We start from the raw sequence: 23,201 nt of genomic DNA on the forward strand, positions 1-23,201 counted from the left end.
GACTGGCTAATCGCTGTCACTCACTACTGGATCCAACTCGGCATTAATGGATGGCCACAGTTTTCTACAGCTCTTTATTATGGTAGCACTCTCCACTTAATCCCATGCTTCAGCTGCTTGGAAAACAATATCATGTATGTTAATTGCTTTCCACACCTTCAGCATAGTCTCGATAGTCATTTTCACTTTCGTTCAGCAAGGAGACGAGAAGTAAATGTTGATAATGACATTTAATTGATTCTCAAATTCCCTGGTCCGTGGGCTGAATTAGGGCTATCACACTGGGTGGGAAAAAGAGTGCTTGTATACCATCAGACTCTAGAGAAACATCTGAAGGATGACTGGGAGCATTGTCAATTATAAGGATAGCTTTCAGTGGAAGCTTTTTCTTCTTTAGCTCTTTTCTCACCGCTGGTACAAACATTTCATGGAACCACCGAGAGAATATCTGTCTGTCCATCCACACTTTCTTCTGCGCGCAATACTGTAATGGTAGAGTACAGTCAGTGTGTTGAAAACAACATGGATGTTGGGATTTTCCAATAACCATAAGCAGTAGTTTATGACTCCCATTTGCATTACAACATGCCATTAATGTTATGTGCTGTTTCTGTTGCTTGTAACCACAAGCTTCCTTCTCTTTCTTGGCAGCCAATGTTTTTGAAGTAAGCGTCTTGTAAAAGAGTCCTGTTTCATCAGCATTATACAAGGCATCAGCAGTTAAATCTTCTTCCTCTATTACCTTCCGTATCTTGCTTACAAATACATCAGCTTCCCTATTGTTAGCTGAGTGACTTTCTCTAGTGATTGTCAGCTGGCGAATGACATGTCGTTTTTTCCAGTTTGATAGCCAACTTTCGCTTGCTGCAAACAAGTTATTACCGCCAAGTTGTTTGTTAAATGCAGCTGCTTTTTCGTTTATAATCAGGCCACTCTCAGGAATTCCTTTACTGCGTTGTTGTATGAACCATCTATAAACAGCTATGTCCAATTCTTCATTCTCACTCTTTCGCATAACCTTCCGTTTTCCCAACTCACTATCCATTCGTGTTGAGTACTGTCGAATATCATCATCTTCCTTTTTGATGTCATAAATTGCTTGAGGTATAGTGTAACATGTTTCCTTTTAGAAGACATGATTCCAAACTGTAAAGAAAGCTACAATTTCAAATACACTATATGAAGCATTGTTTACTTAAGCGTTGTTACGCACAATAGTTCATTGTTCATGTATTTTTGGATGTGCACTGGATTACTGAGAGCTGTATTAGCGAGAGTCTAGTGTAGTTGCATTTTCAACAGCTAACAGATTCAGTTGTGCACACATTTAAGTATGTTTACCTGTACACGGGCACCTTAAATGGAAGTTTCTTATACTTTATGTACAGTTTTTTCCACTGCGTGTTTGCCTTTTGTAGGTGCGGTGGAGAAATACAGCTCACGATGCAGGCTTTAAGAAATCTGTTGGCATGGAGAGATGATGGACTGCTTTATATGGTGCAATTTTGTAAGTGAACTTGCCTGCCTCTCTGTCAAGGTGTATTTTCAACAGTTTACGCAAACAACATTAACAGAAAGGTGATGATTGAGGGGATTTGGAGATTGCAGTTGGTCGTCAAACTTCACTCCACAATATTTCAACTGGACACCTTCAGACGAGCCATCGAAGATTGACAAAGATGTTCTCCACACCGCCTTATATAGTGTGCTGATAGTATTGCCACACATGCATCAGTCATGGTGGCAGAAGGCCCACACCGCCCGGCGGCAGCGCCCTCCCTGGTGGAACTGCAAGGATCAGCTGTCTTTGGCATTGCCACTTGAGCAGTCATCCAAGTATTCTGGCGTCTTTGGAGAAGACAGGGTTCCATGCATTATCCAACTGGTAGCCACTGTCACGATTCATTAGATTTTCTGCGATGCATATTTCAATGGACTCTTTTATAACTGAGTCCCAAAAAGATATTACTGTGGCCAAAACTAGTGTCTTGTCATACTCCATTGAATGTTCCTTGGAGATACAATGTTCACAATTGCAGACTTGCTGGGTTGCAGAAGACGAGTGCAACCTTTACATTCAGTGTGACATTCTTCCACTGTGCATATTGTTTGTCCTATATAGGACATACCACACTGGTAAGGTATTTTGTAAATTCTTACCTTCCACAATAACAAGTTATCCATCACTTATCCCTGCAGGTCCAAAATCTTAGCCGGCCGGTGTGGCCGTGCGGTTAAAGGCGCTTCAGTCTGGAACTGCGTGACCGCTACGGTCGCAGGTTCGAATCCTGCTTTGGGCATGGATGTGTGTGACGTCCTTAGGTTAGTTAGGTTTAAGTAGTTCTAAGTTCTAGGGGACTGATGACCACAGAAGTTAAGTCCCATAGTGCTCAGAGCCAGCCAAAATCTTAGATTGGTGTGTGGAAAAGTACTTTCACTTGGAAATTACTACAGATCCTTGCTATTTTGAAGGAAATAGTTCCAACAAAGGAAAGAAAAGCTAGGGACTTTGCTGGTGTGAGGACTGTATTCTCTGAATGTCTCCCCCCTCAGTGTATGAGCTTTGTTTAAACACCTAAACTATTTTTACTCCTTTACAAAATAATGTGGCACTGAAACTTCCTGGCAGATAACAACTGCATACCGGACCGGGACTTGAACCTATAATCTTCCTTTCCCAGGTAAGTGCTCTACAGCTGAGCTACTCAAGTATGACTCACACCCTGTCCTCACAGCTTTACTTACCTCATCTACTACCTTCCAAACTTTCCTGAGGTCCCCCTCAAAACTTGCAGGACTAGCACTCCTGTAAGAAAGAATATTGTGGAGACATGGCTTATCCACAGCTTGGGAGACAGTTTCCGAACGAATTTTTCACGCTGCGGTGGAGTGTACACTGATATGAAACTTCCTGGAAGATTAAAACTATAAGCTGGGCTGGAACTGAAACATGTGATCTTTGCCTTATCTGGGTAAGTGCTCTTCTGGCTAAGCTACCCAAGCATGACTCATAATCCATCCTCGCAGCCTTACTCCCACCAGCACTTCATCTCTCTTCTTCCAGGAGTGCCAGTCCTGCAAGTTTTACAAGAGACCTTCAGTCAAGTTTGGGAGGTAGGAGATAAGGGACTGGCGGAAGCGGAGCTGTGAGGACAGGTAATGAATCGTACCTTGATAGGTCAGTCAGTAGAGCCCAGGTTTGGGCCTCGATCCAGTGCACAGTTTTAATCTGCCAGAAAGTTTCATATCAGCTCACACTCTGCTGCAAAGTGAAAAATTCATTCTGAAAATGTGACACTTTCACACTAAATTAGGTGTTTGGAAGAACATTTCATGCAAACTTCTGGGGAATAATATTTTATCCTCATTTACTAACATGGCAAGACTACAATGTTGCATTTGGGAAGACATCCACAATTTGATAGGACTGGATCTAATGAAGACTAACATTCCCTTAATTTATTCTGGAAATACTGCTGTGTTTAAAAATCAATGAAAAAGCTGTTGTTCGCTACACACACACATTCCTCCCATCAGTGAACAAACCCTTCTTAAACTGTCAGTTCCAGAAAACAATATCTTTGCCTGCAAAACTTACACCATGTTTTACAACTCTGCCATAATCTGACATCAGTATAAGTGTTTCATTTGAAAACAAGATCATTTATTGGAAAGCAACACATGGTGCTTGGTACTGCTTCAGTTGGAAACAATGCATACTACACTGCTGAATGAAGAGTATTCTCATTTTTACTTCCCAACACCATGGGATTTATGAAACAACACAAATTCACCCAGCAGAAGATCTCATTAGTAGATATAAATCATTTAGGAGTAAAGAAGACCACTACTGGTGCACATATTGTGACCAAAATCAGACAAAACTGGGAAAGACTCGAGAACCCATGGAGACTGGCCATAACATCAATAATCAGCCACCAAAGAGTAACAGGTAGACAACAAGAGAGAAAGTCAGACAATGGAGATGGCACAGCAGAATAACAAGTCCAGTGAGTAAACCAAGGTCAAAAACCAAGACAATGATGCGTAGTGAAAGCAATACTGCACAGAAATCAGAGTTGACTGTCAAGTTCCTGCTCCGCTGGCTTTAAAGGGAAGCTGTGACCGTCAACAGGCTTTCACATCATGTGTGTCTCTGTGGCGGGTGCTCATGGTGGAAACAGCAGCACCTGCAGATGCAGCTTAGCGGCTGTCATTGATTCCAAATCATCCAACAACCTTCAAATATGCCGTGTCAGGATACCAGATCCCCCTGAAAAGGGCTTGTAGAGCAGGAAACACCCTAGCTGAGGCTGGGGAGGGCAAACAGGTGGCACAGGGCGAGGTCCAGGAAAATACTGGGGGACCCCCCAACATGCTGAGAGACTGGCTGACTGGCCCAGAGCGTCAACAGTGAGCCACCAGGAAGCAACAGGTGGACAACAAAAGAGAAAGACAGACAACGAACATTGCATGACATAATAACAAGTCCAGCAGGCAAATCCAAGTCAAATATTAAGGCATAGTGAATTCAGAACAAAGACAAAGATGTGTAGTGAGATCAATATTGCAGTGCAGAGAAATCATAACTGACTGCTGAGCCACTGCTCTGCTGGCTTTTAAAGGGAAGATGCAAACATCAATAGGTCGGCACAGTGGCCACACTCTGCAGTGGTACTAGCAGTGCCAGCAGCCACAGCGGTGTGGCTAGCACCTGTCATTGATTTCCATACTAATCTGCAAGCCTTCAAACACACTGGGCTGGGATACCAGCCTTATGCATGGTGCTGGATGGATGCTCATCATCAGGATTGCAGTTTAGGAGGTGGCTTGGGATGGGGTAGGGATTTAGATATTTTGGTTTCCAATTCCGTGCATCCTGTATTCTATTACTTTCAGCCACTAGACTCCAACAGCATAAATGAATTTGAAATTTGTCAAGCCCAGGAAGTGTTCTTATAGATTTCAACAATTTTCAACAAGATCCTTCAGTAACACCAAACACCTGATCCCTGCAAAGATTAGATTTATACTTACTGCCATTTGCTGTGATTGTCTACCATGGTGTAGTGTTCATGACTGCTGACCAGCAACATTTCAGTCACCAGTCTGGTTCATATCTACAACAGTTATTTATCATTTAACATTTGTGATTCTGGGAATTAACGTACTTACGGAGTATTGTACTTTCTAGAACACACTATGTATGTATAAACAGGAGAACTTTGGCACAGAGAGGCAGTTCAACTTCATGTGTACCTGCCTCTGCACTCCATAAATGTTCTTTCAGTGAGAACTGTTAGTTGCTGTTGATGACCCTTCTCTCGTAATTGGTACCAGATTGTTGATTGTAAATGACAGTTTATTAGAGATGCATTAACGTGACTTCAATAAGGCTTGCAAAAGTCATCATCTCTATTGGCAGAACCCTAGTACAAACAACACCTCCCTAATATGGTCTGTATAGTTGAAGTACCAATGAATACAAAGTCACTGGTTGGCCAGAAGCACAGAATCTACAATTTTTTTGAGACATTGGCTAGCGTGTGCATATCAGTGTGTGTGTGTGTGTGTGTGGGTGTGGGTGTGTGTGTGTGTGTGTGTGTGTGGGGGGGGGGGGGGGGTGCACACACACGCGTGCACAGACATTGGTTGGTTGATTTGGGGGAGGGGACTAAGCAGCAAATCATTGGTCCCATCTGATTAGGGCAGTATGTGGAAGGAAGTTGGCCATGGCCTTTCAAAGGAACCATCCTGGAAATTGCCTAAAGCGATTTAGGGAAATCACAGAAAACCTAAATCAGGATGGCTGGATGCAGATTTGAACCGATGTCCTGGCGAATGCGAGTCAAGTGTGCTAACCACTGTGCCCCCTCACTCACGGTGGACCTGTGCTCAAGCACATGCAGGCGCGCGCACACGCCCCCCCCCCCCCCCCCCCCCCCCACACACACACACACACACACACACACACACACACACACACACACACACACACACACACACAGAGAGAGAGAGAGAGAGAGAGAGAGAGAGAGAGAGAGAGAGAGATATGTCTATGTTCCTACACTACAGACAAATGGCATGCTCACAAACCCATAAAGACCTTCAGGATTAGAAAAAAAAGTAGTCACTACACGTTTTCCTTTTTTTTTTATAACTACAAAGAAATTGAGCCTTAAGGCTTTATAGAGGCAATTCTTTGGTTGCCTTGGGCAACACTGCTGAAACAGATCTTTTTTAACACATGAGAAAGTGAGTAACATTTTCTTTCTTTGTAAAACTTTATACTGGTACATTTTTTTGAAATATAATCTGCTTATCATGACACTGGTTTGGGGTCGGATGATCAAAAATATTGTAATATGCATATGAAATGTGTCTAGGCTTTGAGGCATACTTGTTTTATACAGTTAGGCTACTTCAGTACTGATAGAAAAGAAATATGGGGGCAATCTGCAGTGTAATAAACTCTGAAGAAAAATTTCAAAATGCAAGAATCTCTAGTAAAGCATTCATTTCAATAACTGGTTTCGGTAAGACTATGTTATGACCTTTGGATCTACAACGGATGGAACCAAATTGGCAGTGTAATAGGTTTACCATGTTGAGTACAATAATGTACAAAGTTAAATGTCCATAAACTTAGAAAGTAACAGCTCAGCAAATTCACATTATCTCCTCTGCCTGTGCTATGTACCGTGTCACATCAAGAATAAGCACGTGAAGATCAAGAAAGATCGTTGGATATCAACATGTCAAATTTAAAGTAAATAAAGAATAGTGTACTGTGACAAGAAGGTGAGCATTGGTTGAAAGGTAAAGTGTACAAGTCGGTGGTAAGGCCTGCTATGACATACGGGGCAGACACATGGCCAATCCCAGCAGCCCAGGAAAGGAAGATGGGAAGTGGCAGAAACGAGGATGCTAAGGTGGATGTGTGGGGTAACAATGAAGGACAGGATTAGAAATGAATTTGTTAGAGGAGCTGTAAAAGTGGGACCCATGGGGAAAAAGATACAAGAGAGCAGACTAAGGTGGTATGGACACTAACATAGAAAAGGGGAGAGTATATCGGAAACAGAGTTGAAGATATAAAGATTGAAGAGCGTGAAGGAGAGGAAGATCGAAGATGAGGTGGAAGGATAAGATATCCGGGGACCTAAGGGAGAAAGGATGGAAGAAGGAAGAGGCAATGGATAGAATACTATGGAGGAGAAGGATCCAGAAGAGCAACGCCGACCCTACGTGATGCGGGACAAGGCGACGATAAAGAAGAAAGAATAGTGTACTGCATATAAGTGCTCATGCTCACATAATAAAAGAAACCAAGCATTGAACTATTTCTTGAATCCAGAAATCCTGTAACATTCCGAAACATTGACTTGTGGGAAATTTTAGGTGGCAATTATAATCTTATTAGTGCCAATGGTAAAGTTAGTTAGTTGGTTGCGTGTTCCATTGATCAATCGCACGGTATGGTAACCGTTATGATGTGGAACGTGTCAATATATATAATTTTTCCCACGTGGAATGTTTCCTTCTATTATATATATATAAAACAGAAAGAAACATTCCACATGGGAAAAATATATATTAAAAAAGATGCTGTGACTTACCAAATGGGAAACCGCTGATTAATATTTCTATTATTTACCCAATTCCCTTAAATGGCACAAAATGCATATAGGCCTACTATATTTATAGATTTATTTATTCCTAGTCAAGAATTCATCTATGGTATAGAAGGAGTTGTCAAGGAGATGTGATTTCCAATTTATTTTTGAAGCTATTACTGCTGTCTGTCAGACATTTTATTTCATCTGGTAGTTTGTCGAAAAATTTTTATAGCAGGATATTTTACCCCTTTCTGTCCCAAAGGTAGGTTGAGTAAAGGATAGTGAAAGTCTTTCTTTTTTCTGGTATTATAATCATGAATGTCACTATTGTTTCTAAACTGAACCATGTTGTTGAGAATAAATTTCATTAGTGAGTAAATGTACTGTGAGGCTGTTGTAAGAATTCCCAATCTTTTAAAAAGATGCCTACAAGATGTGCGACTATGAACCCCACACATTATTCTAACTACCTTCTTTTGAGTAGTGAATACTTTTTGCCTAAATGTTGAGTTATCCCAAATTATTATTCCATATGACATCAGAGAGTGAAAGTATGCAAAGTATGTTCGTGTTCTAATTTCTATATCCTCAAAATTGGCAATTATTCTGATTGCAAAAGTTGCTAAACCTTGTCGCTTTACAAGATCCAATATATGAATTGTCCAATTAAGATTCTCATCTATATGTACACCCAAAAACTTAGTATGCTCTACCCTGTCTACTGACTTCTGTTGATGTGTTATATTTATTGAAGGAACTGTACTTTTTGCAGCAGAAAATTGGATGTACTGCTTTTTTTCAAAATTTAGAGCAAGCCCATTTGCAGAAAAACAACTAATGACTTTCCCAAAGACCTTATTTGTATCATTTTCAATTGGAGTTCCTTTTACTGGATTAATAATGATGCTTGTATCATCAGCAAACAGTGTCAGTTCAGCTTCCTGTTTCAGATAGTAAGGGAGGCCGTTCACTTGTATCAAGAACAGTAGGGGACCCATGATTGACCCTGTGGAACACTTAATTAATTTCATCCCAGTTAGATGAAGTGGCAAAGTTATTTAAATCATTTGACCCATATAAGGAAACTTTTTGCTTCCTTTTCTGTAGGTATGACTTAAACCACTCATATGCTATTCCATTTATATCATAGAATTGTAATATCTATAACATAATGTCATGGCTCACGCAATCAAATGCTTTGGACAAGTCACAGAAAATTCCTATTGGTGACATTTTACTATTTAAAGACTATTATGTGGACAGTGAAATAGTATATTGCTGTCTCAGTGGAACAGTATTTTTGAAATATGAACAGTGACTTACTAAGTATCCCATTACTGTTGAGATGCCTAAGCACTCGAGTACATTACTTTCTCGAAGATTTCTGAAAATGCTGTAAGCAAGGATACTGCCCGATAATTATTGACATCTGTGGTGTCCCCCCTTTTGTAGAGAGGCCTAACAATGGCATATTTTACCCTGTCTGGGAAAATACCTTGAGTTAGTGATGCATTACATATGTGACTCAGAACATCAGCTGTAATTGTTCCACATTGTTTTAATGTCTTATTAGAGATGTCATCTACTCCAACAGAACATTTATTTTTCAAAGATTTAATAATTTTACTTATTTCACAAGAGGTTGTCCAATGAAAGTTAATCTGACTAAAATTTTTCAAAACAGGCTCTTCCATGTACCGCCTGGCTTTTTCTTTTGAACTGTTCTCACAAATTTTTTCTCCTACACGTAAGAAATGGTTGTTAAATACAATAGCTACTTTTGTACTGTTGGTTAGGATGGTCTCATTCTCTTTAATAGTAAAACTACCTACCCCAGTCGTTACTTTTCCTGTCTCCCTCCTAACAAAATTCCATACTGATTGTGTTTTTATTGGCGGAGTTGTTAATTTCTTCTCAAACATACACATTTATTGACTTCCTTACAACTTTTCTCAGTATGTTAGAATAATTTTTATAGTGTAAAACTACTTCTGGATCTTTACTAGTTCTTGCTGTCTCATACAGCTTTTGTTTCCTTTCTGAACACACTTTAATACCTGGTAGTAATCCTAGGTTTATTTAGGAAATAATGTTCAAAAAGGGATATAAACATCCTTTCGTCTTTCCCTCTCCTTCCCTCTTTCCTGATGAGGCAACAGTTTGTTGCGAAAGCTTGAATTTTGTGGTATGTTTGTGTTTGTTTGTGTGTCTGTCGACCTGCCAGCACTTTCATTTGGTAAGTCACATCATCTTTGTTTTTAGATATATATTTCCTACGTGGAATGTTTCCCTCTATTATATATATATATATATATATATATATATATATATGCATGCTTGTGTCTGTATGTGTGGATGGATATGTGTGTGTGTGTGTGTGTGTGTGTGTGTGTGTGTGTGTGTGTGTACCTGTCCTTTTTCCCCCTAAGGTAAGTCTTTCCGCTCCCGGGATTGGAATGACTCCTTACCCTCTCCCTTAAAACCCACTTCCTTTCGTCTTTCCCTCTCCTTCCCTCTTTCCTGATGAGGCAACAGTTTGTTGCGAAAGCTTGAATTTTGTGTGTATGTTTGTGTTTGTTTGTGTGTCTATCGACCTGCCAGCGCTTTCGTTCGGTAAGTCACCTCATCTTTGTTTATATATATATACATATATATATATATATATATATACATACGACACAAGCAGACATATGTCTGCTTGTGTCTGTATGTGTGGATGGATATGTGCGTGTGTGCGAGTGTATACCTGTCCTTTTTTCCCCCTAAGGTAAGTCTTTCCGCTCCTGGGATTGGAATGACTCCTTACCCTCTCCCTTAAAACCCACTTCCTTTCGTCTTCCCCTCTCCTTCCCTCTTTCCTGATGAGGCAACAGTTTGTTGCGAAAGCTTGAATTTTGTGTGTATGTTTGTGTTTGTTTGTGTGTCTATCGACCTGCCAGCGCTTTTGTTCGGTAAGTCACCTCATCTTTGTTTTTATATATAATTTTTCCCACGTGGAATGTTTCCTTCCATTATATATATATATATATATATATATATATATATATATGATTCAATTTTTTAATTCTCCAAACTTCTCTCATTCTTTCCCCATGAATTCTCTTTCTTTCCTCTGTCCATTTTGTCCCCTGTCTCTTTCAAACTTCATTCTTGGGTTGTACTTTCCAACTATTGATTTTTTGCCTGTATACATTTCTGTTTATAACTTCTGAAGAATTTATTTGTGCATTTGCTAGATCTGTTTTGGTTTCTTGTATCCAGGGTATGGTTTTCAATTTTTCAATGTATATTAAAATTTTGTGGGAGAGTCTGGGTGTTGGGAGTCTGTGGATATGACCGTAAAATTTTAGTCTTCTTTTCCGGATGTCTGCAGCGAGGTTAGATAATTTTTCTGTAGTTTTCCGAGACTGTAACCTGTATCCATCTTCCGTTCTTTTTGGGCCATGAATCTTTCTGATAATTTTGTGTTCCTCTTTCAGGATGCCTTCCAGGTCGCCTTTTCTATGGAGTGTGAGTGTTTCGCTGGCATATAGTGCTTCGGGCTTAATTACTGTATTGTAGTGTCGTATTTTTGAGTGAATGGAGAGACACTTTTTATTGTAGATGTTGTGGGTTTTCCAGTATGCTCTTTTCAGTTTTTGCAGTCGAACTTTTTGTGCAGTTTTCTCTCCCCCTGTGGGTTCTAGGACCTCGCCTAAGTATTTAAAGAATGGAACTCTCTCAATTTGTCCATATTTTGTAGTCAGTTTTTGAGTTTCAAATTTTGAGCAGATGAATTTGGTTTTTTGGAAGGAAATTTGTAGCCCAACTTTTTCGGCGCATTCTTTGAGAATGTCTATCTGTTTAATTGCTGTGGTCTCGTTTTCTGCTAGAATGACCACGTCATCTGCAAATGCCAAGCATGAAATTTTAATACCATCTTTAGATCTTCCTAGTTGTATAGGCTTCCAGTAATTTTGATTCTTCAGTTCTTTTTCCCATTCTCGGATGACTTTGTCTAAGACAAGGTTGAAGAGGAATGGAGACAAGCCGTCACCTTGTCTGACGCCGGTTTTGATCAGGAAGGGCTCTGATATTTCACCCAGGAATTTTATCTTAGAAGTTGTGTTTGTGAGCGTTTCTTTGATAAGGTTTAGGGTTTTTGGATCGAGTCCTAGCTCCTCAAGGATAATAAAGCGAGATTGCCTATCGATTGAATCATAAGCCTTTGCGAAATCAACAAAGGAACAAATGATCGGACTGTTTCTGACTGCTTTGTATTTTAGTGTTGTCTTCAAATTGAAAATTTGTTCTGCACAGGATCGGTGAGGGCGAAAGCCAGCTTGGTATTCACCAATACTGTGTTCGAGTTGTTCTTGTGTTCGTTGAAGAAGACAAGCTGAGAGGATTTTATAAGTGACTTGGAGAAGGGAGATTCCTCGATAGTTGTTTATATCTGCCATGTCTCCCTTTTTATGCAGTGGATGAATTAGGGCGCATTTCCAATCTTCTGGTAGTTTTTCTGTCTGCCAAATGTCTGTGATAATTTGAGTGAGTTCTTTGAGGGAATTTGGTCCAAGATTTTTAAGTAGTTCTGCAGTGATATTATCTTCTCCGGATGCCTTGTTGTTTTTCAGTCTATGAATATGTCTTTGGATCTCCTCTAGTGTAGGTGGTGGGGATTCTGGATTTGTGTAGATAGCAGTTTCTTGAGGGAATCTTGAAGAAGGTTCAGGGCAATTGAGGAGTCCGGAAAAGTATCTTGCGAGCTCCTCACAATTTTCCCGATTTGTGAGCGCTAGTTTTCCATCTGGTTTTCTGAAACATAGATTTCGTGAGCCGTATCCATTGATTCTCCCAGCAAAGGTCTTATAGAAGTCTCGTACATTATAGTTACGGAAATTTTCTTCAATAGACTCACACTGTTCCTTGAGGTACTTCCTCTTGACTTGTCTGATTGTTTTTGCCACTTGTCTTCTGGTGTTGTGGAAGTGATCTAGATTTTCTGGGGATTTTTTACTGTTATACTTCAGAAAGGCTTTCTTTCTTTCTTCCAGCGCTTTTTCACATCCAGAGTCCCACCAGGGGTGTTTTGTGTTCTTTTTCAATGGGATCAGTTCTTTTGCCTTCTTTGTAATTTTTGTTCGAAATTTTTCCCAAGAGTCAGCTGGTTCCTTTTCCCACTCCTCCTTCAGATTGGTTTCTTTGATTGTTCGTGTGTCAAATTTCATCATGTGTGTTTTCTTCGGATAGAATTTTTTTGGGGTGAATTTGACTTTAATGCGTGTTAAGTAGTGGTCTGAGTCAATGTTCACCCCTCTGCGGACTTGGACATCATGGATCTCTTTCTGTACGAAATAGGAGATGGCAATGTGGTCAATCTGATATTCGCCGATCTCTTGTATGGGGGGCCTCCAGGTCTTTTGTTTTCTAGGTTTTTCTCTCAAAGATGTAGACATTATTTTTAGATTATTTTGTTGGCATAGTTCAATAAATCTCAGTCCGTTTCTGTTGGTGAATCTGTGTGCTGGATATTTTCCTACAGTTTTTTGGTGTTCTTTCTCTCTGCCAATTTGTGCATTGAAATCTCCCATTAAGACTTTGATATCATCCCGGGGAATTTTGGCCATGACATCTTCAAGTTTAGTCCAGAATTTTTCAGTTTGTAGTTGGCGTTTTTTGTTGTCTATGTTTGTGGGTGCATGAACATTTATCAATGTGTATTTCTTGTTGGCGCACTGGATACGCATGGTCATGAGGCGATTATTTATGGAAGAGACCTCTCTAATTGAGCCTAATATATTTCTGTGCACCGCAAATGCCATGCCCAGGAGTGGCGTACCATTGGCAATTCGTTTGTCAGTCTTGCTCTTGAAGATGCGATAGTTTCCATAGTCTATTGTATTTTCATCCGTGAATCTAGTTTCTTGTAACGCTAAGATCTTAATTTTTTTGTTGGTCTAGCTCTGTTACTAAGTTGTGTAATTTTCCAGGTTGAATTAGGGTCTGAATGTTAAAGGTACCAATGTACATGGGAACCTTGGGACGAAGTTTGCTTGAGAACTCTGATCGTGATGGCCCGGGTTCCCCAGAATCCGAAAACCCAGTTGTCGTCTGTCGACGAGTGGATTGGTTACCACCTGGGGTAATTCTGTCATTACTCTCACGAATCATGATAGCTTGTAAGTTTTGGTCCAGTGTTTCCACCGGGTGTTTAGAACCAGGGATTGTCAGTTCCTGGAGCATATAATACAGCCGCACCTACTAGATGGACAGACGCTGACCTCGCTGCCGCTCGACTCGAGTACAGACGCATTGAGGATTTGGAATGTGAGATTTTTTTTCAAGGTTTTCTCCTATAGATCCGCCGTGTTCTGCGTTAACAGGGTCACCTCGTGTAGGATGTGGCTCTTCACCACGCACGGACGGTCTTGGACGTAGCTTCCTCAGAGGCAAAGGTCTTGCATACCTCCTCAGCTCATCCCTGGGGTGGTGAGTGTGTATATATATATATATATATATATATATATATATATATATATACACACACACACACACACACACACACACACACACACACACACACACACATTCCACGTGGGAAAAATATATCTAAAAACAAAGATGATGTGACTTACCAAACGAAAGCGCTGGCACGTCGATAGACACACAAACAAACACACAACCAACGGTTGCTTCATCAGGAAAGAGAGGGAAAGACGAAAGGATGTGGGGTCATTCCATGTCAAGTCACCCAGGCCTTGACACCAACCATGTCAGATTTTGATGAAACTTGGTACAATTACTTCTTTTATCATCCTGAAAGCACTTGTAAAATTTTTTTGCTCTTTCTCTGATAGTTTTTTTTAATAAATTTTTAAAGTTTTTAGATTTGGCGTTGTTTCAGCAGTCGGAAATCTTAACTTAAACGTGTCCTCACAACTAAAAAAATTTGTATATGAAAGGATACTCAAGATATCAGTATGAAATTTTGGAATAAGTTTGTGTATTATATCTAAATGTTAAAAAAAATTGCCAGAAAGATATATTAAAACCTTTCAAATGAATAAAAATTTACAAGTTTTTTTTTTTTTAGCTAACGGATGTTCAGTTTTACAAAAACTGCAATATCTAGAGTCTCAGACCTGATAGAAAGCTCAAATTTGTTTTAAAATACTCTTAATTGTATAGGCTATTAGATAAAAGAAAAATTATGTTGGCTTTTTAACCTGTTTAATAGTTATCTAATTTTTAAAATAATATTAATTATATTTTAAAAATAAAAAGTACCAAGTGACTTAGACACCGAAAATAAGTTTTTGTCTTCTTCAAGTAACAATGTACGCTTGGATTTTGTTTTGTTACTCCTGTGTTTTGAAGTAAAAAATTATTACAGTGTTAAATAGTGCTTGGATAATATTTTATTAAGTTTATTCGAACTTTCAGTAAGTACTGTTACTTAGTTTACAGAGATTCTTTTCCAATATCCTATAAAAGTAACCAGAACAGTAATCAGACCAAAAGTGAAATCAGTATGTCAAATATTCAAACCTGTAGCGTAGGGTTATTTAAAAAATCTGACTGTTTCCAAACAACCTACACACCTTCAAAAAAGTTACAGCCGGTATCTGAATTGAGCGAGGAAGAAAAAGATTTGATCCACTTACGATCTGGAATTAATCTGTGTGAATTTAAGAATATATGTTCATACCACAGCTACTACTTTTTAAACGTTTTTGAAAAGTATCAAACAACATGTGTAGACCCACTAAAAAAACACAAAAAGCCCATCAAAAAATCATTGAGAAGTGTAGGCTTGGATCTTTCTAAACAATTACTGACAAAAAATATTAGCATAAAACCTGGACAAAAGTTTTGCTCAACATGCCGTAACTTTTGTGAAGAAAAATAAAGAGTTGAAGTCAATGAAAGTGAAACAGATGATGAAGTCATGGTTGAATTAGAATCACAGGAATCCAGAAATGAATCCCTCGTACAAACAAACATTGCTCTTGATAATTTAGGTTTAATACCGATAGAGCTTCATGGCTTGTCAGAACAAAGTAAAGGGTCTTATTTTAAAAGGAAGGTTAGCAGTATTGAAAAGACTGCAAAAAAGGCGGTATCAAAAGCATTAAAATATGATGCACCAAGTTCTGATGATGACGAAGAAGATACAAGTGTGGTTGAGAAAGCAAAGGATTTTGATGTAATGATTTCTCTTATGAAAGAGAAGATTTCATCTGTTGGGAGGTCTAGAAAAATCCAGATTCTGACCTTGGCTCCAGATTCTCGGAGTCAAAATAAAGTGATGAAAGAATTTAATGTAAGTGAGTACATGGTGCGACAAGCTAGAAAGCTAAAATTTGAAAATGGTATTTTGGAAACTCCTGGTCCAAAAAAAGGTAAAACTCTTTCTGAAAATACAGTAAGACTTGTAACAGATTTTTATTAAAAGGATGAAAGTTCCAGAGTGCTACCTGGAACAAAAGACAAAGTAAGTGTTCAAAAAAATGTGTACATGCAAAAAAGACTCATTTTGTGTAACTTGAGAGAACTCTATTATTCTTTCTAATGGGAGAATCCCGAGGTAGAAGTAGGATTTTCAAAATTTTGTTTCTTGAGGCCTAAATGGTGTATCCTTGCTGGTGCTGCAGGCACACACACTGTATGTGTATGCAGTATCCACCAGAATGTTAAACTATTACTGGATGCTGTGAAAATTGAAGAATCTTATAAAGACCTAATTAAGATGCTTGTGTGCAACACGGAAAACCAAAACTGCATGCTATGTCATTGCGACAGCTGTACTGCAAATACTGCACTAACTGAGTACTTATCTGAAAAACTAAGTGAAGATTATGATTTAGAAGAAGAAATTGTAATCAGTCAGTGGGTTAACACAGACAGGGCAGAAATGATCAAACAGTCTATCAGTGTTGAAGACTACATTTCTTTATTGGTTAGGTCATTGGAAAAGCTCACCCCGCACTCGTTTATAGCAAAATCCCAATCAGCAGCCTTTAAAAGATTGAAAGAAGACCCACCACCCAAAACAGCAATTATTGTGATGGGTTTCAGTGAAAATTATTCCTTTGTTATACAAAATGAGATCCAAAGCTACCACTGGAATAGAGGTGGTTGTACTCTACATCCAGTTGGAGTTTTTCTAAGAAATGAGGAAAACAATGTTTTTGTTTCCAACCAATGTTTTATTAGTCATGATCAAGAACGCGATACTGGTTTTGTTAACTTTGTACAAAAAGAAATTACAAAGTGGCTCTCATCACATCATACTGACATTGACTCAGTTCACTACTTTACAGATGGTTGTGGTGGGCAGTACAAAAATAGAAACAGTTTTAAAAATTTGACTGAACACTTGAGAGACTTTAATTTGAAGGCCCAACACTCTTTTTTTGCAACAAGTCATGGGAAGTCAATTTGTGATGGCCTAGGAGGAACTATTAAAAGAATTTTAAGGAAAGCTAGTCTACAGCTTTCAGACAAAGAACAAATAATGAGAGTAATCGATGTGTGTTCATTTTCACTTTATTGACAAAAAAGAAGCCGATTTGCTACGGTTAAAACTAGAAAACCGCTTTTCAGCAACCCGAACCATTCCTGGAACAACAAGTTTTCATAACTTCAAACCACTTCCAACAAAAAACCTTGAAATTAGGACTGCAGATAGTGTAAAACCCTCCTTACTCTTTCCTTTCCATTCATCTTCTGATTGGGTTCGTGTTGAACCATCCATAAATAGCTATGTGGCTGTAAATTATGATGGTAACTGGTACTTTGGACTGGTAAAAACAATATTCAATGATGAAGAAGATGCAGAAATTCTATTTCTACATCTTTCAGGATCAGCTGCATCATTTTATTGGCCTGAAAGAGAAGATTCTTGCATAGTGCCTTTGGAGCACATAGTCTGTGTAGTAGACACACCTCAATCAAGCGGCACTGGAAGAATGTATTACTTCAATAAAGACTGTATCAAAAGAACTGAAAGCTCTTGGATGAAGTGGAAAAACAAGTTGAATCAGCATTAATGTTTATTAAAAAGACAAAATTACTAAAAAAATTCAATGTTTCAAGCAATCAGTTGGGTTATACATATGTGTCTTAAGTACACTATCTTTGTACATAATTCTAATGTAATCTACTATAATTAATAAACATGTTAAAAGGCCATCATTATTTTTGTTTTATCAAGTAGCCTATATGTTTAAGAGTAAATTAAAACAAATTTGAGCATTCTATCAGGTCTGAGACTCTAGATATTGCAATTCTTATAAAACAAAACACCCGTTAAAAAAAGAAAAGAAAAAAATACATAGGGTGAAGGCTCTAGTTTTGGCCACTACCCCACTTATGGCCACCTTGATGTCAAAGGTTAATTTTTAAGCTTCTCTGGAATACCAGCCAGTTCTACTATAGATTATTATAAACTTTGTGAAAGGCTCTCTTCATTTGTCTACATAATCATTCTTTTGTCTGTTTTTGTTTGGAGACACCATTTTGTGAAATGATCAGTGTTGCAGAAGCTGGGTTTTGCAGAAGTTTTCTTTAAGCAACACATGATCTGTTTTTTTGTATTTTACATGTTTAAATAAAACATCAGAAGAAACTTAATCTGTTCAGAGGTAAGATAAGACATTATATTTTCATTTCCTTAAAGTTTTATATCGCTCAGCCTAAAAACATGTTATCAAAAGTATGTGGCCATTAACAGATCCATATTTATCCCTGGTTCTGTGTTATGGCCATTTATGTGGCCATAAGTGGAGACATATATGTATCCTGTTTTGGCCACTTCTAAAAACTGATACAAAAACATCAATATTAATGTTCTGTCCTACATTACACTAGGCTAATTTTATTTAAATAGGCTTATTAAAATATTTTTGGTATTTTTAAATCAATGTATACCTCATTGTTAGTATTGTCTTGGCATATCATACTAATTTACCTATGCTTGTAAGATACAAAATATGCAATAGGCACTATTCAAATATGCAACATTCTTTAACTAAATCTTTGTGCATTATTTATAGAAAAAATGAGTCAACCAAAGAATAAGAAGTTTCAGTATTCTCCCAGCAATGTTAAAGATGCTCTAAAGGCTATTGATGAGGGAATGAAGGTTGCTACTGCAAACAAGTTGTACAAAGTTCCAAGGACAACATTAAGAAACAAAATTTCTGGTGTATCTCCAAAAGAATCTACAGGGCACTGTGGTCCACTTTCTGTCTTAGGAGAACAAACTGAAAAAAAATTGGTGGACTGGGTTTTGGACTGTTCTAGCATGGGATTTCCAGTTACTAAAGAAAATCTCTGTGCATCTGTGCACAAACTTATTGAGAATGCAGATATGGAAAGTTGTAAGGCTACATTTGCTAACAATCGACCTGGAAAAAAGTGGTATTATGGATTTCTTAAGAGGCACAAGGTTCTGTCACAAAACATGCAGAATATGTCAATAGGTCTAGAGGTTCTGTTACAGAAGAGAAAATAAGAAACTGGTTTCAGAAGTATCCATCACTTTAAATGATATGGATGTGTTAAATGACCCAAATAGAATTTTTAATATGGATGAAACTTCTTTTTTTCTGGCTCCTAAAGGAGAATTAATCATAGGTCCTCGTGGCCATCATGTTTATGAAGAGTCGTGTAACTCTGACAAAGATAACGTTACTACAATGTTTGCAGTGAATGCTGCTGGAAAAATTGCTCCTCCCTTAACACTGTTCAAATATGCAAGGATTCCAGCATCATTGGTGAAAGCAGCTCCTCCAAACTGGGGCATTGGAAAAACAGAAAATAGGTGGATGACAGGTGAAAGTTTTTTTGAGTATATAACAAATGTATTTGATCCGTTCTTGAAAGAAGCTGAAATTCCCCGGCCTGTAGTAATATTTTTAGATGGGCACTGCTCTCATTTGACACTTCATTTGAGCAGATATTGTAGGGAAAATCAGATCATTCTAGTTGCTCTCCATCCCAATTCTACACACATCTTGCAACCATTAGATGTAGCTGTCTTTGGACCTGTGAAAAAAATGTGGAAGAAGATTGTTTAGAAATGGCATTTTGAAAATAATGGCACTGAAATTTCAAAATCTGATGTACCTTCTGTTCTGTCACAAATTATTACAGAACCTAAAATGGTGGCAAATATTCGTGCTGGTTTCAGGGCCACAGGTCTGTTTCCATTTAATGTGAACAATGTAGATTACTGCAAGATAGTTGTTCGTAGTATACCAGCCTCAACCACAGTTCAGACAAATGAGGAACTTCCGAGACATTTCTCATACATAGAAAAGCAAATTGATCCTGTCCTTCTAGATGAGTTCAGAGCAACCAAGAGAAGCAATCATGAGTGGGAAGGAAATCAAGAAGCATTATTACTTTTCAAGTTCTGGAGAAAAATAGCTGATTAGGTTGAAATGCATGGTGCTAGTGGTAACACTGATGACATTCTGACAGATAGCATAGCGCCTCCCTCTGAAGATAATCAAACAGAGAATGTTTCACAAAACGCAGACAGATTTAATCAAAATGTTGATAATATTGACATATTTTCAACACGCAATTCAGATATTCCTTCAACACCCACCAACAGTCTTATTCCTGCAGATATATCAACAACCCCCAACAGTATTTCACTTAATTCAGGTACTCCAATATCCAACCATAGTCCATCTTCAGTGTGTATCCAAGTGACACCACCAAAATCATTAGCAACAGTTTTTGAAAGTGTTATCACTTGGCCAGAACCTAAACAACGAGGCACAAAGAGAAAGAAAGAACATACACCCACTGTTGTGACTAGTGACAAGTGGGTAGAATATCATGAACTGAAGGAAAAAGAGAAGCAGGAGAAGGAGCAGGAAAAAAGGAAGAGAGAAGCTATGAAGGAATTAAAGTCCACTTGTTTTCCCCCTTTTTACTCACGTAAAAAGGGGGAAAACAAGAAACAGACAAGAGTTAAGTGATAGGCCAACAAGGTCTTCCGAGGAACGAGAATGGACGGACAATGGAAGCAGTTTCGATGACTATGTAGAAGGAGATGAAGATGAAATACCAGAAAATGTGAAACTATCTTCGAGTGAGAATTTGAAAGTAGGGGACTTTATTTTGGTAAAATTTAGTTTAACAGGAAATAGAAGAACAAGACCTGCAATTTTTAAGTATGTATCCGTAATTTTGAAAGTGCTTTCTGACTCTGAATATGAAATTCAGTGCCTAAAAGTTCTAATGTTCAGAAAACTTGTTTCGAATACATTGAAAATGATGTTTCGACTATAACGGGTGAAGATATTTTAGGGAAACTGCCAGATCCAGTCTTGATGCAAGAAGGACGTTCATTAAAAACAAAGTACCCTGGTTCCATTGATACTCGTGAGAAATAAACTTGTGTGGAAATTGATTTAAGTAATTACTGGGACAATTCTTTGCCTAACGAATTTTTTTTTCTGTTCATTCAGTTTCTGTACCTTTTACCTATTTGATGTATGTTTGTTGTCTGTTGTCTTATATACTTGTATAAAGCACAAATTACTTTCTGGCACATGGATTGACAATTATTTTAGCCATAGTTTTATTATAATATGAAGTGGCCATAAGTGGGGAAACAACTGGCCATAGGTAGGGTTAACATGGCCAAAACTGGGGAAATGCGCCATTTATTTTTCAATATTTTTTTCTGCTTTTGTTAAATAACTTAGAATATTTGTTTCTACATGGTTGTAATGTGTAGACTTTGAAGCAATAGATACGATTTTTTTAAGTAATTTGTATACTTTCTTCTTATACTAAAAATGTGGTGTATCTCGAATTGCCCTTAATGTGGCCATAACTGGGGCCTCGACCCTATATATATTTTTTTCATGGAAAATATCAATATATTTTAATAGTACCATTTTTATCTTCAAATATGTATAATAAATAAACTTGCTGCAAAAATTCATGATTTTATCTAGAAGAGTTTTTAAGATAAGCAATTTTAAAGTTTTGAATACAAATTAAATTTACCATTTCGGAAGGTTCGGAAAACGCAAAACATAAAAACTTAAAAAAACTATTAAAAAAACTATAAGAGATTCAGCAAAAAAATTTTGCAGGTGTTGTCAGGATAGTATTAGAACCATTTGAGCCAAATTTCATGAAAATCTAAGGAGGTGGGTGTAAAATTTATTTTTTATTGGGTGATTTGATGTGGAATGACCCTGTGGGTTTTAAGGGAGAGGGTAAGGAGTCATTCCAATCCCGGGAGCGGAAAGACTTACCTTAAGGGGAAAAAAGGACAGGTATATATAAGCTATTTACTGTCTTCAATCCACAAATTAAAAAAACTGTCTCAACTGGAGTAACGAATGTAATTATGTTTAGAGGGGAAAAAGTACCTGCAACTGTTCGCAAGTGTAGCTGATAAGTGAACATTTAATTCCCTCAGTTTCGATGTGTCACTTCATATGTCTTCTCCATTTGTCTATGAAGCTCGCCAAACTTAATTATATGATCAGTTAACTGATGTAACTGTTAACCATGAATTCATTACGAAATCAGAATTTGTTCTGCTTGTCAACTGTCTTCAGGAGAAGTGAAATGGATCCAGTGCCTATCCTTAGGAATACCCGCGAAGAATACGCAGGCCTACAAGTTCTTGCTGTAGATCAAATACGCTACCTGCTCGACCACATACAGTGCATGAAACAAAAGAGGCACAGTAGTTCTTATACTCACTTTTCTCGATGTTCGATGTTTCAAGTTTCTCGGCGAACTGTCTGTTACATCGTAAAACCGAGGAGTACAGCTGCTGACTCAGGAGCCCTGAAAACTGCCATGCGGCCGCATAATTCGTCAGACGACTGCTAAAATAAACAGCGCTGTAGATGCTGATGGCGTAAAAATTACCTTTCTGCAAAACATGATAAACTCGCTTCCAACAAATAAATTATTATTTTCGTCTCCTTCTACTCTCCCTCCCAATATTTTGAAAACATACCCACGTCCCAAAGTTAACATCTGCAAAGTGCTTTCAGTTCAAGATTTATTTTTTCGATCGAACAAGTATAATCGACATGGCCGAATTTAAGAACAAAATTTAAAATGGGAGTACACAATTGTATCAATCAGTCCTTGTTCAGTATTTTAGAAAGATACCAAGTACGATATTTCAACTAGGCACCTGCCAGAAATTGATGTGAACTCTTGAAAACTGTCTCAACGGCACCTGAAGATGTCTGGCAAGCGCGTAGGTGCGACTGGCTCTAATCCCAAACCAAGAGGGAAAATTTCCAAGATTTGTAAAACTGAACACAATCACGCCCTTTGATCCACGGGCTATGACACAATTCGGTTTGCTAGGTATCAAGCGTTCATTTGCGAATGATATGTTAACATTACATAAAAAGAAGCTTTCCATCTTGTGGAGTTCCAGCATGTACAGCTTACTTAGCCATGTCGTCTACTTTCTAATTTACATTAAATCCACAATGAGCTTTAGTACATATAAATATAATTCGCTTTTGTATCCTTAGCCATTCATAATACATAGGTCAAACTTTCAGTATATGTTGTCAATGTTATCCGAGA

The 23,201-nt window shown here is 38.1% G+C and overlaps 1 protein-coding gene across 1 annotated transcript in view; it reads right to left on the minus strand.

Moving 5' to 3' along the window:
• The window catches only part of LOC124805045 (single-stranded DNA-binding protein, mitochondrial), a 38,119-nt gene extending 15,446 nt beyond the window's left edge, over window positions 1-22,673 (minus strand). Inside the window, exons 1-2 of the mRNA XM_047265466.1 lie at window positions 22,521-22,673; window positions 22,350-22,443 (exon numbers count right to left, since the gene is read on the minus strand). Of these exons, the coding sequence (XP_047121422.1) occupies window positions 22,350-22,443; window positions 22,521-22,631 (205 nt within the window). The 5' untranslated portion in view covers window positions 22,632-22,673. The remainder of the gene's footprint in view (window positions 1-22,349; window positions 22,444-22,520) is intronic.
• Between the last annotated feature and the right edge of the window lie 528 nt (window positions 22,674-23,201).

The sequence above is a fragment of the Schistocerca piceifrons genome, chromosome 7, assembly GCF_021461385.2.
Source record: "Schistocerca piceifrons isolate TAMUIC-IGC-003096 chromosome 7, iqSchPice1.1, whole genome shotgun sequence".
Lineage (NCBI taxonomy): Eukaryota > Metazoa > Arthropoda > Insecta > Orthoptera > Acrididae > Schistocerca > Schistocerca piceifrons.